The 20,160-nt window shown below is 51.8% G+C and overlaps 1 protein-coding gene across 1 annotated transcript in view; it reads right to left on the reverse strand.

Moving 5' to 3' along the window:
- Positions 1 to 513: 513 nt before the first annotated feature.
- LOC142279160 (protein enabled homolog) overlaps positions 514 to 20,160 on the reverse strand; it is a gene marked incomplete at its 3' end in the record, with an annotated part of 37,423 nt that continues 17,776 nt past the window's right edge. The window contains exons 3-5 of the mRNA XM_075332670.1: positions 13,325 to 13,409; positions 3,327 to 3,688; positions 514 to 1,284 (exon numbers count right to left, since the gene is read on the reverse strand). Of these exons, the coding sequence (XP_075188785.1) occupies positions 514 to 1,284; positions 3,327 to 3,688; positions 13,325 to 13,409 (1,218 nt within the window). The remainder of the gene's footprint in view (positions 1,285 to 3,326; positions 3,689 to 13,324; positions 13,410 to 20,160) is intronic.

The raw sequence follows: 20,160 nt of genomic DNA on the forward strand, positions 1-20,160 counted from the left end.
GTCCGCAGCCTCGTGAGGTTTACACGTTCTAATCATAGCATTTCTGTATGCAAGGTGTCGATTCGTATTGAATTGATGATGCCCTACAACTTTGTAATTCCCTTTTTTTCTCTATCTCGTTCCGTTTTCGAGATAAAAATGCTAACTCCGTTGTTTTCCACCAGGTGGCGCTATAGGTGGTTTCATTGCGTAGCGCACGGCTACTTTACTATACCTAGACACCACTTCTATGCCTATAGCTGCCGCCGTTCTCAAGTTAATGGCGGTGGACAGGATATGGGTGGACACACTATATAGGAGTATGGTGGCACGACAGCCCTAACACTTGGCAAAGGGATTTTAGGATTTCACGCGCTGAATGCAGAATACAAAAACAGAATATAACCAGATACCAACACAACGTCATCCCCCCCTCCCCATGGGAAGACCTAGCCGCTCACTTTCCACTTTCACAAGCTTTTATGATTGCATGTCATAGGTTAGTCAGTTATTTGCAGTGACAGAAAGCCTTACCCGGATGGGTCGCAGGGTCAATCGGCTGAGAGGTTGTGGTCAAGTCTGGCTGAGAAGCACAGGCGTCTCCCAGCACAGAGATTAAAGAGTTCTCAACAGAGGCAGGGGAAGCTGCAGGAGAAGGCAGAACACCAGGCTGGGATGAAGGTGCGGAGACAAGAGGAGTGCATGGAGAAGACGGAGATGAGGACAGAGAGAAGGGTGGAAACAATGGTAGCGGTGGAGCAGGAGGTGGTGCAGGGGCGCATGACATTTCATATGAAGACGTATCAGCATGACCATTGGGTGCGCTGGACAGGAGGGCAAGCTGGGACGCAGACACTAGGTGCACAGCTCGGGGGCCAGTAGCCTTGCCAGGAGGACTACTGATCATGACGGGAGGGGATGGAGGAAGAGGAGCAAAGTTAGAAGCAGACCAGGAGATGGGCTTAACAGGAGGCGGAGGAGGCGGCGGTGCAGGGTTCACCGGTGAGGGAGGTCTGGCGATTTTATTGATGGGTCGAGGAACCGTTGCATAATGAGGGAGGACGGGATGGAAGGCGGACCCCAGGGATGTGGCGAAACGGGACGCCGAGTGACGGAGGGGAGGCGTCGGCGGCGTGGAGTTAATGGCCTGGGAGGTGACGATGACATAGTCTGCGGTGGCGTCTGTACATATGGAAGCTGGGATGGAAATGGCTTTAGCGTAAGAGATGGGAGATGATGAGTGAGGCTGACACGTCGAGTAATCGAGAGGCTGAGCGTTATATAATGAATTGTCATAAGATGAGTCTGGATGGTGTGAGGAAAAAAGCAGCAACAGACAGGACAAAAAAAAGGAGAGAGAAAAAAAAAGGAGCTAATGAAGCAACCAAACCGGCATTCAGAGGAAGAGTATCAATGAGCTCTACGGTTAGTATAAGAAGATTAGATAAAGGTTACTGCATCAACAGAGAGATCACCCCCAACAGGACCACTGGACGCCCGTCACCCCCCAACGGCACCAGTGGACGCCCCCGTCACCCCCCCAACGGCACCAGTGGACGCCCCCGTCACCCCCCCAACGGCACCAGTGGACGCCCCCGTCACCCCCCCCAACGGCACCAGTGGACGCCCCCGTCACCCCCCCAACGGCACCAGTGGACGCCCCCCGTCACCCCCCCAACGGCACCAGTGGACGCCCCCGTCACCCCCCCAACGGCACCAGTGGACGCCCCCGTCACCCCCCCAACGGCACCAGTGGACGCCCCCGTCACCCCCCCAACGGCACCAGTGGACGCCCCCGTCACCCCCCCAACGGCACCAGTGGACGCCCCCGTCACCCCCCCAACGGCACCAGTGGACGCCCCCGTCACCCCCCCAACGGCACCAGTGGACGCCCCCGTCACCCCCCCCAACGGCACCAGTGGACGCCCCCGTCACCCCCCCAACGGCACCAGTGGACGCCCCCGTCACCCCCCAACGGCACCAGTGGACGCCCGTCAAGCCCCAACGGCACCAGTGGACGCCCGTCAAGCCCCAACGGCACCACTGGACGCCCGTCAAGCCCCAACGGCACCAGTGGACGCCCGTCAAGCCCCAACGGCACCAGTGGACGCCCGTCAAGCCCCAACGGCACCAGTGGACGCCCGTCAAGCCCCAACGGCACCAGTGGACGCCCGTCAAGCCCCAACGGCACCAGTGGACGCCCGTCAAGCCCCAACGGCACCAGTGGACGCCCGTCAAGCCCCAACGGCACCACTGGACGCCCGTCAAGCCCCAACGGCACCACTGGACGCCCGTCAAGCCCCAACGGCACCACTGGACGCCCGTCAAGCCCCAACGGCACCACTGGACGCCCGTCAAGCCCCAACGGCACCACTGGACGCCCGTCAAGCCCCAACGGCACCACTGGACGCCCGTCAAGCCCCAACGGCACCACTGGACGCCCGTCAACCCCCAACGGCACCACTGGACGCCCGTCAACCCCCAACGGCACCACTGGACGCCCGTCAACCCCCAACGGCACCACTGGACGCCCGTCAACCCCCAACGGCACCACTGGACGCCCGTCAACCCCCAACGGCACCACTGGACGCCCGTCAACCCCCCAACAGGACCACTGGACGCCCGTCAACCCCCAACAGGACCACTGGACGCCCGTCAACCCCCAACAGGACCACTGGACGCCCGTCAACCCCCAACAGGACCACTGGACGCCCGTCAACCCCCAACAGGACCACTGGACGCCCGTCAACCCCCAACAGGACCACTGGACGCCCGTCAACCCCCAACAGGACCACTGGACGCCCGTCAACCCCCAACAGGACCACTGGACGCCCGTCAACCCCCAACAGGACCACTGGACGCCCGTCAACCCCCAACAGGACCACTGGACGCCCGTCAACCCCCAACAGGACCACTGGACGCCCGTCAACCCCCAACCGGACCACTGGACGCCCGTCAACCCCCAACCGGACCACTGGACGCCCGTCAACCCCCAACCGAGTAGAGAGGGGCGCAAGAGCACCCACCTCGCCCTTCAGAGTGCAACGGGACTCGTTCTCGAGGGGACTCGCATTTACCTCATCGACGGGACTAACACTAACTTTGGCACAATGCGTATCTTAAACTGGGAGCCATCCTCCTAATTTGACACTAGGCTAGGACTGGAGGCGGCTCGAGGTCAAACCTCCCGCCAGCATTAACCAACCCAAAAGCAAGTCATGCAGGCGCACGGCTCCTGGATGGGACAGACGTGGTTGTGTTGGACCGGGGTGACGTCTCTGTTGCTGCAGAGCTTATTGGTGTGACTGAGTGAGTGTTGGCGAGTACCTGGGTGGAGTATTCCTTACCGGTGTTGGACGCCCTCCTCTCGCGCTCCCACTTCTGGTGCTCCTTCTCCAGCTGCTCCTGTAACGTGGCCTCTTGTCGCTCTTGCTCCAGCCTCTCTTGTTCTTCCAGCTCGCGCTCTAGTTGCTCCTGCCGTTCTCTCTCCAGCCGCTCCCGCTCCTGCCGCTCGAGTTCTCGTTCCAGCTGCTCTTGCTCTAGACGCTCACGCTCCAGGCGCTCGCGCTCTAGGCGCTCCCTCTCCAGTCTCTCCCTCTCCAATCTCTCCCTCTCCAATCTCTCCCTCTCCAGCCGCTCTCGCTCCATGCGCTCGCGCTCCAGCCGTTCCCGTTCCTGTTCCTTCTGTCGTTGCTGCTCCTGCAGCTGCCTGGAAGCGGTAAGAGAGAAGCGGTGTTACAAGGGGGGACGATAAAAGAAACCATGGTGACCGGGTAAACGCTCCGCTCAGAGGACATTAATATTTAAGAAGAAAACCAGTTAGGCTTTGTCACAGAGAACGAAAGGCCAAGAGATAAATAGGTACGCAACATCCCCTCCAGTATACTCCTTAAAGGGGTTGTCTCCTTACAGAAAATCACGGTACCTGGTCACAGTTTGTTGCAAAAAACAAAAACAAAACTGTGCTTTACTTACCCTCCCCAGGTCCTGTGCGAAGCCTCAACCGCGGTTCGCGGTGTCAGTGATTGGCGGCAGTGCTGGAGTCAAATCTACAGCGCTTCTTTCAGGTCTGAGTGAGGCATTACATCTACACAGGCTGAGGCACTGAGCTCACCGATTGGCTGCCTGCCACGCGGACAACATGATTTGACTATAGCCAATCACTAACATCGGGAGCAGCGGTTGAGACTCTGTAAAGGACCTGGGGAGGGCGAGTAAGACGCAGTTTTGTTTTTATATAGAAAATGGTGCAAAGGAAATGAGATTTTTCCGACAGAACAATCCCTTTAACCACAGCACCTTTTTCCCGATATCAGCCTGGCCACCTTAAAGGGGTAGTGTGGACAATACCGAAACCATCAGTACTTACCCTGCATGCTTTGTTGACATGGCTGCTTTGATGGGGTCAAGTCTATATCATGTGCCCGCAGTATCTTGTACTCGTTCACCTTGCCATGACCAGTGATTGACTGCAGCGGTCTGGTGATTTAGTTGGGACATCACCACTGTGGGCATGTCGACTCAGATCATAAGAAAATAACGGCCTGGGCGTTTATGCAACAACATTTTCTTTGTTTTCCCCCCAAGAGGTTGTTTAAGATTAGAAAAACCTGACTTCTTACTTCCAGAAACAGTGCCACCCCTGACTATAGGTTGTGTGTGGTACTGCAGCTCATTCACTTTATTGGGGCTTAACAGTGAGTGGTAGCACTTTTTATCCTTTAGATTTACTATTCATAATGCCGCCATCTAGGGCTAATCCTCATTCTTTAACAATGGGCAGAGCAGAAATTGCCAAAATCTATAGGTGCGAAGTTAATCTACCAACCCAAGGCAGCACAAATCTTACATGAAAGCCACATACAACATTTAAGAAGAATAAACCCGACCCACAGTGACTGGCGCCTATGAATGTGCTCCAAATCAGAAGGAAAGGACCCTCCATGTTTTGTCGGGACAGACCTGATGTATAGACCCTGCGGAGCCCCATCGCCTGTATCCGGACTTGGCCCGCTGTACTTACAGGAGAAAGCGATCCACGTTTGGTCCATTCCCGCCTTGCAGTACAATATAACATCCATAGGGCTTCATGCTGACCCGAGTCCCGGTACTTCTCGCCTCGTGCGGCTCATCGCCTTTATATAAGCGCGTTTCGCCTTCGCTGTGACTTCCCGGCTATAAATAGTGTAAGCGTCGCTTACGGCCGGAGCGGAGGAGGGCACGGCGGTGAGTCACCCCATGCCATGATCACTATGTATTCATTACACAGGGGAAGAAGTAATACGATCAACACCGGCGATCTGCAGAACTCCAGCTGGTGGGACTACAACTCCCAGCATGCCCTGAGAGACAAAGGCTGACGCCGGCCCTAATCCTGGATATTACATCAGAAGAACACAATACACTGCTCGGCAGATTTTTTGGAATGAGGGATGCCCGAGAAGACTCGGAGCTATAAATAACCCATTACAGAATGTGCCCCATAAATATCCTCATCTACAGACCATCTGCTGACTACATGTGTGGTGGGGCCGCCGCTGACGGACGGGGTCTGCCGCCTTGTTTATGGATGCCATAATGAGGGGGAAACCGGAGGAAAACGATGAACGAATCCAAACATTATTGTCCCGGTCTAACATCAACAAAGACGTCATTCATCAGAGCGCTCCTAAACCTGTCAGAAGTAGTCTGATTAGTCTACAGTCACACAGTTATCAGCAACTACCTGCTTAAAGACCAACCCATCCACTGCTCGCCAACACAGCCGCCCAACCCATCCACTGCTCGCCAACACACCCACCCAACCCATCCACTGCTCGCCAACACACCCGCCCAACCCATCCACTGCTCGCCAACACAGCCGCCCAACCCATCCACTGCTCGCCAACACACCCACCCAACCCATCCACTGCTCGCCAAACACACCCACCCAACCCATCCACTGCTCGCCAACACAGCCGCCCAACCCATCCACTGCTCGCCAACACACCCACCCAACCCATCCACTGCTCGCCAACACACCCACCCAACCCATCCACTGCTCGCCAACACACCCACCCAACCCATCCACTGCTCGCCAAACACAGCCACCCAACCCATCCACTGCTCGCCAACACAGCCGCCCAACCCATCCACTGCTCGCCAACACACCCGCCCAACCCATCCACTGCTCGCCAACACACCCGCCCAACCCATCCACTGCTCGCCAACACAGCCGCCCAACCCATCCACTGCTCGCCAACACACCCGCCCAACCCATCCACTGCTCGCCAAGACACCCGCCCAACCCATCCACTGCTCGCCAACACACCCGCCCAACCCATCCACTGCTCGCCAACACAGCCGCCCAACCCATCCACTGCTCGCCAACACACCCGCCCAACCCATCCACTGCTCGCCAACACACCCGCCCAACCCATCCACTGCTCGCCAACACAGCCGCCCAACCCATCCACTGCTCGCCAACACACCCCACCCAACCCATCCACTGCTCGCCAAACACACCCACCCAACCCATCCACTGCTCGCCAACACAGCCGCCCAACCCATCCACTGCTCGCCAACACAGCCACCCAACCCATCCACTGCTCGCCAACACAGCCACCCAACCCATCCACTGCTCGCCAAACACACCCACCTAACCCATCCACTGCTCGCCAACACAGCCGCCCAACCCATCCACTGCTCGCCAAGACACCCGCCCAACCCATCCACTGCTCGCCAACACACCCGCCCAACCCATCCACTGCTCGCCAACACACCCGCCCAACCCATCCACTGCTCGCCAACACACCCACCCAACCCATCCACTGCTCGCCAACACACCCACCCAACCCATCCACTGCTCACCAACACACCCACCCAACCCATCCACTGCTCGCCAACACACCCGCCCAACCCATCCACTGCTCGCCAACACACCCGCCCAACCCATCCACTGCTCGCCAAGACACCCGCCCAACCCATCCACTGCTCGCCAACACACCCGCCCAACCCATCCACTGCTCGCCAACACAGCCGCCTAACCCATCCACTGCTCGCCAACACAGCCACCCAACCCATCCACTGCTCGCCAACACAGCCACCCAACCCATCCACTGCTCGCCAACACACCCACCCAACCCATCCACTGCTCGCCAACACAGCCGCCCAACCCATCCACTGCTCGCCAACACACCCACCCAACCCATCCACTGCTCGCCAACACAGCCGCCCAACCCATCCACTGCTCGCCAACCCATCCACTGCTCGCCAACACACCCGCCCAACCCATCCACTGCTCGCCAACACAGCCGCCCCACCCATCCACTGCTCGCCAACACACCCACCCCACCCATCCACCGCTCGCCAACACAGCCGCCCCACCCATCCACTGCTCGCCAACACACCCACCCATCCACTGCTCGCCAACACAGCCGCCCCACCCATCCACTGCTCGCCAACACACCCACCCCACCCATCCACTGCTCGCCAACACACCCACCCAACCCATCCAGTGCTCGCCAAACACAGCCGCCCAACCCATCCACTGCTCGCCAACACAGCCGCCCCACCCATCCACTGCTCGCCAACACACCCACCCAACCACTGCTCGCCAACACAGCCGCCCCACCCATCCACTGCTCGCCAACACAGCCGCCCCACCCATCCACTGCTCACCAACACAGCCGCCCCACCCATCCACTGCTCGCCAACACACCCACCCCACCCATCCACCGCTCGCCAACACAGCCGCCCCACCCATCCACTGCTCGCCAACACACCCACCCATCCACTGCTCGCCAACACAGCCGCCCCACCCATCCACTGCTCGCCAACACACCCACCCCACCCATCCACTGCTCGCCAACACACCCACCCAACCCATCCAGTGCTCGCCAAACACAGCCGCCCAACCCATCCACTGCTCGCCAACACAGCCGCCCCACCCATCCACTGCTCGCCAACACACCCACCCAACCACTGCTCGCCAACACAGCCGCCCCACCCATCCACTGCTCGCCAACACAGCCGCCCCGCCCATCCACTGCTCGCCAACACAGCCGCCCCACCCATCCACTGCTCACCAACACAGCCGCCCCACCCATCCACTGCTCGCCAAACACACCCACCCATCCACTGCTCGCCAAACACACCCACCCATCCACTGCTCGCCAACACACCCACTCATCCACTGCTCGCCAACACAGCCGCCCCACCCATCCACTGCTCGCCAACACAGCCGCCCCACCCATCCACTGCTCACCAACACAGCCGCCCAACCCATCCACTGCTCACCAACACAGCCACCTAACCCATCCACTGCTCGCCAACACAGCCGCCCCACCCATCCACTGCTCGCCAACACAGCCACCTAACCCATTCACTGCTCACCAACACAGCCACCTAACCCATTCACTGCTCACCAACACAGCCACCCCACCCATCCACTGCTCGAAAACACACCACCCAACCCATCCACTGCTCGCCAACACACCCACCCAATCCATCCACTGCTCGCCAACACAGCCACCCAACCCATCCACTGCTCGCCAACACAGCCACCCAACCTATCCACCCACCCAACCCATCCACTGCTCACCAACTCAGCCGCCCCACCCATCCAACCCATCCACTGCTCGCCAACACAGCCACCCCGCTCATCCACTGCTCTCCAACACACCCACCCCGCCCATCCACTGCTCGCCAACACAGCCACCCCGCCCATCCACTGCTCGTCAACACACCCACTGCACCCATCCACTCATCACCAACACACCCACCACACCCATCAACTGCTCGCCAACACAGCCACCCTGCCCATCCACTGCTCGCCAACACAGCCATCCCACCCATCCACTGCTCGCCAACCCACACCCATCCATCAACTGCTCGCCATCCAACCCACCTCCTCCAAACACCCACCATACCCTTCCACTGCTTGCCAATTCACCTCACCTACCCACTGCTTGACAAAAGACATCCACCCACTGCGTCGTTTCAGTGCTCACCAACTCACCCCCATTCATCAACTGCTCACCAAACTACCCACCTCGTCCATACACCCACCATACCCTTCCACTGCTTGCCAACTCACTCCGCCCCCACTCACTGTTCGCCAACACAGCCACCTCTCCCATCCACTACTTAACAATTCACCAACACCGCCCATCCACTGCTCGCCAACTAACCTGGCTTGCCCATCCGCTGCTCACCAACACAGCTGCCTTACCCATTTACTGTTAACCAACACACAGCCACCTCGCCCATCCTCTGCTTGCCAAGTCAACCACTTCACTCTAAAGCAGGGGTGGGCAATTAATTTTCCCATGGGGCCGCATGAGAAATTGGGATTGGTTTAGGAGGGCCGGACTAATATAATTACCACAGTTCTACCCAATATACTACATCACTACACCCCCTCCATATACTACACCACTACACTCCTATATACTACACCTGTATTATACTACACTCCCTCCATATACCTGTAATATACTACACCCCCATATACACCTGTATTATACTACACCACTATATAATACACCTCCGATATACTACATCATTACACCCCTATATACTACACCTGTAATATACTACATCACTACACCCCATATACTACACCTGTAATATAGTACACCTCCATATAGCACACCTGTAATATACTACATCACTACACCACTATATAGCACACCTGTAATATACTACAACTCCATATAGTACACCTGTAATATACTACATCACTACACCCCTATATACACCTGTAATATACTACACCTCCATATAGTACACCTGTAATATACTACACCTCCATAGAGCACACCTGTAATATACTACGCCTCCATATAGTACACCTGTAATATACTACACCTCCATATAGCACACCTGTAATATACTACGCCTCCATATAGTACACCTGTAATATACTACACCTCCATATAGTACACCTGTAATATACTACACCTCCATATAGTACACCTGTAATATACTACACCTCCATAGAGCACACCTGTAATATACTACGCCTCCATATAGTACACCTGTAATATACTACACCTCTATAGAGCACACCTGCAATATACTACGCCTCCATATAGTACACCTGTAATATACTACATCACTACACCACTATATAGCACACCTGTAATATACTACATCACTACACCACTATATAGCACACCTGTAATATACTACACCTCCATAGAGCACACCTGTAATATACTACGCCTCCATATAGTACACCTGTAATATACTACACCTCCATATAGTACACCTGTAATATACTACACCTCCATATAGTACACCTGTAATATACTACGCCTCCATATAGTACACCTGTAATATACTACACCTCCATATAGCACACCTGTAATATACTACGCCTCCATATAGTACACCTGTAATATACTACACCTCCATATAGTACACCTGTAATATACTACACCTCCATATAGTACACCTGTAATATACTACATCACTACACCACTATATAGCACACCTGTAATATACTACACCTCCATATAGTACACCTGTAATATACTACATCACTACACCACTATATAGCACACCTGTAATATACTACACCTCCATAGAGCACACCTGTAATATACTACGCCTCCATATAGTACACCTGTAATATACTACACCTCTATAGAGCACACCTGTAATATACTACGCCTCCATATAGTACACCTGTAATATACTACACCTCCATAGAGCACACCTGTAATATACTACGCCTCCATATAGTACACCTGTAATATACTACACCTCCATATAGTACACCTGTAATATACTACACCTCCATATAGTACACCTGTAATATACTACGCCTCCATATAGTACACCTGTAATATACTACACCTCCATATAGCACACCTGTAATATACTACGCCTCCATATAGTACACCTGTAATATACTACACCTCCATATAGTACACCTGTAATATACTACATCACTACACCACTATATAGCACACCTGTAATATACTACACCTCCATATAGTACACCTGTAATATACTACATCACTACACCACTATATAGCACACCTGTAATATACTACACCTCCATATAGTACACCTGTAATATACTACACCTCCATATAGCACACCTGTAATATACTACACCTCCATATAGCACACCTGTAATATACTACACCTCCATATAGCACACCTGTAATATACTACATCACTACACCACTATATAGCACACCTGTAATATACTACACCTCCATATAGTACACCTGTAATATACTACACCTCCATATAGCACACCTGTAATATACTACATCACTATACCCCCATATACTACACCACTATATACACCTCCATATAGCACACCTGTAATATACTACACCCCCATATGTCACACACCCTGCTCCCCATACAGCCTGCACTCCCATATCTCACACACCCTGCTCCCCATACAACCTGCACCCCCCAGATCACACACACTACACCCCATACAGCCTGCACCCCCATATCACACACACTACACCCCATACAGCCTGCACCCCCATATCACACACACTACACCCCCATATCACACACCATGCCCACATATCTCACCCTGCCTGTACCCCAACTTACCCCTCTCAAACACTCTGCACCCCTTCACATCCTTCTGTCAGTCTGCAGCCCTCATATGCCACTCACCCTGCAACTCCATCTTCCCTCATATGCACTCACCCTGCAGCCCCCTCCCCCTCATGTCCCCTCTTTTCTCATTACCAGTCATCATGTGTCTTCATCTCCTTCAGGATTCAGTATCTTGCTTTCTGCCCGGCCTCCTGTGTCTCCTCCCACACAGTCACATGGGCGTGACATCATCGCAGGTCCTGGAAGATGAATTATTCCGTCTGCTGTGCTGCTCCTTCTCCTGCAGGGCGGGCGGGAACTTTTGAAATGACACACGCAGCGCAGTACTGACAACGTCAGAGCGCGCGCGTGTGTCACTGACAATTAGTGCCGGCAGGGAACAGAGGAAAGACTCCTGCGTTCCGCTGCCTGCACTGACTGTGCGGACCTGCACAGGATCTCTCCCTGCTCGGCATGCTGCAGCCCTGCTCCACTGCACCGGCTGAAGACGGGCGGGCCGGTCACAGAGAGCAGGCGGGCTGGATGTGGCCCGCGGGCCGCCCCTTGCCCAGGTCTGCTCTAAAGGGTACTTTACACACTGCGACATCGCTAGCGATCTCGTTAGCGATGTGAAATTCTAGATCGCAAGTATGATCTTTCGAGATCGCACATGCGTAAAATGACCTATGTGCGATCTCGAAAGATCGCACTTGCGATCTAGAATTTCACATCGCTAGCGATGTCGCAGTGTGTAAAGTACCCTTTACACTGCTCGGAAACTCCCCCACCTTGATCATCCACTGCACAGCAACCCACCTCACCTATCCACAGTTCACCAACCAACCCTCGTCCATTAATTGTTCACCAACCTACCAATCATACCCTTCACCAAGCCATGTGCCCACCTAATCAGTAACTGCTTAACAGACTCACCAATCCAAACACTACATGCTTATCTGCCCACCCACCCATTTGTTCAATTACCCACCTGACCGTTCATAAATCAACTACCCGCTAACCTACCAATCAGCTATACGCTAAATTCCGCACGCTAACTCCAATCCTCCCTTTTACAATCCCATCCCACGTATACATTATCAACCCACTAAGCCTCCCAACAATCCTGCAACTATTCATCCCTCCTTGAAATCCTTCACAGCTCTACCCAGTCACCCATCCTTTATCACCCCCCTCATCCCCATTTCTTTCCCTCAAAAACAAAGTTCATGGCAGAGACATACGACATTGAGGCTCCAGATCACTCACTGGTCCTACGTCCTCTATGACATCTCAAGTCAACTCCAAAATGACCACCGGTGAGATCGAAGTACAAGTACAACTGAACTGTGGCTACCATGAATGAATCAGCAAATGTGGGCCACGTCTGGTGAGGCTTCCCTAGAAGACATTTTGGACATAACCTGAGGATGGGCTTGTGGGGAAAGAGTGTAGGGAAGGGTGGGAACCCTTAAAAACAGTCTTGATTAAAATTCTCCCACCATTTGAGGTCTACAGCTTCTACGCAGATCCATGCTTATCCATGATTGCAGACTACATATGAACCTTGCGTAGTCTGATCCTGCAGTCTTGTGTTACTCAGCTTCCTCTCCAGCAGAGTGTAAGACCAGAAAAAGTCAGACTACAAAAAGTTTGTTTGTAGTCTGTAACCATGGAGATTCATAGGTCAGCAGAGGAGCCTATATGAAAATCAGAGGATACATATTTAATTTTTTGCTTCATTAGAACACCACAACTATTGTAAACGCATTTGTGAAAAAGGGTTTGTTACCTCCGCTGAATCTCCAGCTCCTCCTGTGACGGCCCATTCTGTACTTGCTGGGGTATATGAGAATTCTGCCGGGACAACGTCGGACCTTAGAGAGAAAGAAACAGGACCAACAATTAAAATAGAAAATATTGAAAAAACAAGAAGGCACAAAAACAACAGTAGCAGAGAATACATAGAAAGACCAGGGCCCCGACCGGCCCAGAGGCGCACGCCAGGTACCCGACAGGACCAGAGGCGCACGCCAGGTACCCGACAGGACCAGAGGCGCACGCCAGGTACCCGACCGGCCCAGAGGCGCACGCCAGGTACCCGACCGGCCCAGAGGCGCACGCCAGGTACCCGACCGGCCCAGAGGCGCACGCCAGGTACCCGACCGGCCCAGAGGCGCACGCCAGGTACCCGACCGGCCCAGAGGCGCACGCCAGGTACCCGACCGGCCCAGAGGCGCACGCCAGGTACCCGACCGGACCAGAGGCGCACGCCAGGTACCCGACCGGACCAGAGGCGCACGCCAGGTACCCGACCGGACCAGAGGCGCACGCCAGGTACCCGACCGGACCAGAGGCGCACGCCAGGTACCCAACTCACACAAAAAAGTTTTAACAACTCAAGACAAATTGCAACAAGCTGTACCCCTGTATGAGCTGCAACTCAATGTTGTAAGGGGTATTCCTATCTAAAAGTGAAAGTAACACTGGGATATGGCATCACTTTATATCTGAATGAAGGGGACACATTGCTGAATTTTCCCTGCAAATCATCACCTGCACAGAGGGGTGGTCTGGAGTAACTGCACCTCGGTAAATGGGTTGCCGATGCAGTTCCCTGCACAGCCAGGTGGCGAGGAGGGGCGCTGCTGTGCAGGAAGACTCAGTGTAGGGGATACAACACTTAAATCAGTGGAGTGCCCATCATGGGGGTCCCGGAAATCAGACCAATACTGATCCCTTTCTAAGCTGAGAATACCCCTTTAAATGAGCACCAGAAACAGATATACGCCAGCTCCCACCTGTCTAATGCCACACATTACATGGCTGCACCCTCAATGATAAGTAATCGGAGGGAGCTGGAGGAGGTCCCCAACATGTCCTCAATCACTGCCCCTGGAGGACCACGTTTCTCATCCAGTGCACTGGTTCTGTATAAGACCCCAGAAGATGAGGGGCTATAGCACTACTACAGCTCGTACTTACAGGCGAATATGCGAGCATTATCTCGTTTATGGCAGCACAAGTATTTCCACATCCCATCGCTGGCAGCATCTGGAGCCGCCTCATGGCGACCATCAGCAAACAGATACAGGACCATTGTAGAAAGTCTCCTCAATGGGTCATCAATCTTCAGAAGCTCTTGAACTTCAGGCTCGGCAGATCATGGACCAGATGGCACAGGGCATCACCAGCCTGGTCATTACTGTCCTCAGCTCGGTGGGTGATAGTTCAGGTGGCACCAAGTTGCTCAAACCTGTACCAATTTTTCTCCAATAGGAGCAGTTCATGGGGAAAGTATGCGACTCCAGAAGCTCAGCCTAGCACCCACCTCAGCAGGTCATGGGGAAAGTATGAGACTACAGAAGCTCAGCCTAGCACCCACCTCAGCAGGTCATGGGGAAAGTATGAAGGTCCAGAAGCTCAGCCTGGTACCCACCTCAGCAGGTCATGGGGAAAGTATGAAGGTCCAGAAGCTCAGCCTGGTAACCACCTCAGTAGGTCATTGGGAAAGTATGAGGCTCGAGAAGCTCAGCCTGGTACCCACCTCAGCAAGTCATGGGGAAAGTATGAGAGTCTCGAAGCTCAGCCTGGTACCACCTCAGCAGGTCATGGGGAAAGTATGAGAGTCCAGAAGCTCAGCCTGGTACCACCTCAGCAGGTCATGGGGAAAGTATGGGAATGCAGAAGCTCAGCCTGTTACTACCTCAGCAGGTCATCACGGGCAAAGTATTAAAGTCCAGAAGCCCAGCCTGGTACCCACCTTAGCAGCTGATGGGGAAAGTATGAGAGTACAGAAGTTCAGCCTGGTACCCACCTCAGCAGGTCAAAGAAAAAAGTGAGTCCAGAAGCACAGCCTGGTCATGGGAAAATGGGCACAGGGTGTCAGTCCTCAGAAAGTTATCCTAGCAACTATTCTCCTAACCTCGGTGGGTCATAGTCCAAGTGGCACAGATTAGTAGTCTTCGACGATCCAACTTGCACACACTCCCCTAAACTTGGAAAGTTATGGTCCATATGGCACAGGGGATTAATCTTGTACGTCTCAGCATTGCAGCCACTCCCGTGGGCATTAGTATTCAGAGGGTCAGAATTTCTCCAACTGGGCAAGGCTCAGAAGATCGTGGTCCAGATGGCACTCTTCAGTGACTCAGCCGTGCAGCTGCCCTCCTTCCTCGGTGGGTCATAGCCCAGGTGGCACGGAGCAGTCTTCAGAAGCTCCCACTTGTACCCACTCTCCAAAGATGGTGCGTGAGGTGTCTTCAGAGGCTCAGACCATTCCTAATGCTCATCAGGTCATGAGGTAACAGGGTATCGGTCTACAGCCTTCTACCCCACCTCGCGAAGGCTCAGCAGGTTACAAGCCAACCCCCCTCAGCAAGTCCTGGTCTGGGGGGTCCTCGGAGCCTCGCCTGGCACCCGCTACTTGTTTACCCCGTGGCGAGACTGCCTGAAGTCAGATTGCAGTTTGCATTTCCCTGAATCTCCTGAATAATTGATGCATCGACATCCATAATCCTAATAGCATTCTACCTCCTCCTCCAAAAGCATAATGTAAGCGCGGGGGCTCTCAGAGAAAGGGGGAAGCGCTGCTGCATATTACCAAGCATTACTGCAAGTTGGCCATTATCGATTCATTAACCTCCAGATGGAAGCCCTCGTGTCCTTCAGACGGAGCCATTACTATTACAGATACCCGGAGGAACAAGGAGCCTGGACACCGGCGAGAGGTCCAAAAGAGGGGGACTTAGCTAAATGTATGCAAGAGATCAATACTAAAAATAAGACGATGCATTATGGATCCGGAATAAAACATAACGTACAGTAAAAACCCAATGCACCGTCTGATAGTCTGGCATAACGATCTGCAAACTGGAACCTAAAAAAGCCAACGAGAAGATTTCCCATCATCAAAGCCAATAGTATCTGACATTGTCCAGCTGCAAAAACAAAGCGCCACCCCTGTCAACAGGATGTATATGGTACTGCAGTTTGGAAAGTAGACAACCTACCTACAGTTGAAACCAGAAGTTTCCCTCCGCTCTCTATACAGACACATCTGCAGGTTTTTCCCTCCGCTCGCTATACAGACAAAGCTGCAGGTTTTTTCCCTCTGCTCTGTATACAGACACATCTGCAGGTTTTTCCCTCAGCTCTCTATACTGGCACATCTGTAGGTTTTTCCCTCCGCTCTCTATACAGACACATCTGCAGGTTTTTCCCTCCGCTCTCTATACACACACATCTGCAGGTTTTTCCCTCCGCTCTCTATATAGACACATCTACAGGTTTTTCCCTCCGCTCTCTATACAGACATCTGTAGGTTTTTCCCTCCGCTCTCTATACAGACACATCTGCAGGTTTTTCCCTCCGCCCTCTATACACACACATCTGCAGGTTTTTCCCTCCGCTCTCTATATAGACACATCTACAGGTTTTTCCCTCCGCTCTCTATACAGACATCTGCAGGTTTTTCCCTCCGCTCTCTATACAGACACATCTACAGGTTTTTCTCTCCGCTCGCTCTACAGACACATCTACAGGTTTTTCCCTCCGCTCGCTATACAGACACATACAGGTTTTTCCCTCCACTCTCTATACAGACATCTGTAGGTTTTTCCCTGCGCTCTCTATACAGACATCTGCAGGTTTTTCCCTCCGCTCTCTATACAGACACATCTGCAGGTTTTTCCCTCCGCTCTCTATACAGACACATCTGCAGGTGTTTCCCTCCGCTCTCTATATAGACACATCTACAGGTTTTTCCCTCCGCTCTCTATACAGACACATCTACAGGTTTTTCTCTCCGCTCGCTCTACAGACACATCTACAGGTTTTTCCCTCCGCTCGCTATACAGACACATCTACAGGTTTTTCCCTCCACTCTCTATGGAGACACATCTGCAGGTTTTTCCCTCCGCTCTCTATACAGACACAGCTGCAGGTTTTTCTCACTATCTGACGTGAAATCAGAATAAACCTTTCCAGCTTTCGGTCAATTAGGAACCAAAATTATTTCTATTTACCAAATTCCAGAATAATGAAAGAGAGAATGTTTCCAGGCATTTTTATTACTTTCTCCAAAGTTTCCATACACTAAGAGTACTATGCCTTTAAACAATATGGGACCGCCCATATGATGATGTCATGTCTTTGGAAGCTTCTGATAGAGACACACCTGTGGATGTATTTAACCCCTTAAGGACGAAGCCAGTTTTGTACTTAATGCCCAGGCCATTTTTTGCAATTCTGACCAGTGTCACTTTATGAGGTTATAACTCTGGAACGCTTCAACGGATCCCGGTGATTCTGACATGTTTTTTTCGTGACATATTGTACTTCATGATAGTTATAAATTTAGAACGATATTTTTTGCTTTTATTTGTGAAAAAATCGGAAATTTGATGAAAATTTAGAAAATTTTGCAATTTTCAAACTTTTAATTTTTATGCCCTTAACCCAGAGAGTTATGTCACACAAAACAGTTAATAAATAACATTTCCCACATGTCTACTTTACATTAGCGCAATTTCTGAAACAAAATGTTTTGGGGTTAGGAAGTTAGAAGGGGTCAAAGTTCATCTGCAATTTCCCATTTTTTCAACAAAATTCACAAAACCATTTTTTTAGGGACCACATCACATTTGAAGTGACTTTGAGAGGCCTGGGTGACAGAAAATACCCAAAAGTGACCCCATTCTAAAAACAGCACCCCTCAAAGTACTCAAAACCACATCCAAGAAGTTTATTAACCCTTCAGGTGCTTCACAGGAACTAAAGAAAAGTGGAATGAAAAAAGCAAAAAATAAAATTTTACCTAAAATGTTGCTCTACCCCAAATTTATTCACTTTTAGAAGAAATAACACAACAAAATGAACCCCAAAACTTGTTACCCACTTTCTTATGAACGCGCCGATACCCCACATGTGGTCAGAAACCTTTGTTTGGACAAATGGGAGGGCTCGGAACAGAAGGAGCAATATTTGAATTTTGGAAAGCAAATTTGGCTGAAATAGATTGCGAGCACCATGTTGCATTTACATGTCCGCTAAGGTACCTAAACAGCAGAAACCCCTCACAAGTGACACCATTTTGGAAACTAGACCCCTTAAGGCTTCTATCTAGGGGTATAGTGAGCATTTTGGATCCACAGGTACTTCACAGATTTTGATAACGTTACGTTGTCACATTGAAAATTTTCATTTTTTTCTCAAAAATGTTGCTTTAGCATCAATTTTTTCACTTTTTCAAGAGGTAATTCCAAAAATTTGACCCCAATGTTTGTTACCGACTTTTTTATGAGCGCGGTGATACCTCACATGTGGTCTGAAACCTTTGTTTGGAGAAATGGGAGGGCTTGGAACGGAAGGAGCAATATTTGAATTTTGGAAAGGAAATTTGGCTGAAAAAGATTGCGGGCACCATGTCGCATTTGGAGGACCCCTAAGGTACGTAAACAGCAAAAAAACACCACAAGTGGCCCCATATTGGAAACTAGGCCCCTCAAGGAATTTATCTAGATGTTTGGTGAGTACCCTGAACCCCCAGGAGCTTTACAGAAGTTTATAACGTTGAGCCATGAAAATAAAAAAATAAAATTTTACCACAAAATTGTTACTTCAACCCGGTAGCTTTTTTTTTCACAAGGGTAAAAGGAAAAAAAACCACCATAAAATGTATTGTGCAATTTCTCCTGAGTTTGTTGATATCTTGTATGTGGTGGAAATCAACTGTTTGGGCACACTACAGGGCTCAGAAGAGAAGGAGTGCAATTTGACTGCAAAATTGGCTGGAATCAATAGTGGATGCCATGTTGCATTAGGAGAGCCCCTGAGGTGCCTAAACAGTGGAGGTCCACCACAAGTGACCCCATTCTGGAAATAAGACCCCTCAAGGCTTTAATCTAGGTGTATATTGAGCATTTTGAATCCACGAATACTTCACAGAATTTGATAAGCTTAGGTTGCCATATTGAAATTTTCATTTTTTTCACAAAAATGTTGATTTAGCGACACATTTTTCACTTTTTCAAGAGGCAACAACAAAACGTGTACCCCACAGGTTGTTATCTAATTTCTTGTGAGCGCAGGGATACCCCACATGTGGCCAAAAACCTTTGTTTGGATAAATGGGAGGGCTTGGAATGGAAGGAGTACCATTTGAATTCTGGAAAAGTTGAAGTAAATTGCGCGCACCATGTCACATTAGCAGGGCCCCTTGGGCACCTATACATCAGAAACCCCCCACAAGTGACCTCATTTTGGAAACTGGACCCCTCAAGGATTTTATTCAGGAGTATAGTAAGCATTTTGAATCCACAGGTACTTCACAAAAATGTTGCTGTAGCAACAAATTTCTCACTGTTAAGGGGGCTTTACACGCTGCGACATCGCTAATGCGGAGTCGTTAGGGTCACGGAATTGGTGACGCACATCCGGCCGCATTAGCGATGCCGTTGCGTGTGACACAGATGAGCGATTTTGCATCGTTGCAAAAACGTGCAAAATCGCTCATCGGTGACATGGGGGTCCATTCTCGATTATCATTACTGCAGCAGTAACGATGTACTTCGTCGCTCCTGCGGCAGCACACATCGCTATGTGTGACGCCGCAGGAACGAGGAACGT

This window comes from Anomaloglossus baeobatrachus, unplaced genomic scaffold (assembly GCF_048569485.1).
Source record: "Anomaloglossus baeobatrachus isolate aAnoBae1 unplaced genomic scaffold, aAnoBae1.hap1 Scaffold_4266, whole genome shotgun sequence".
Lineage (NCBI taxonomy): Eukaryota > Metazoa > Chordata > Amphibia > Anura > Aromobatidae > Anomaloglossus > Anomaloglossus baeobatrachus.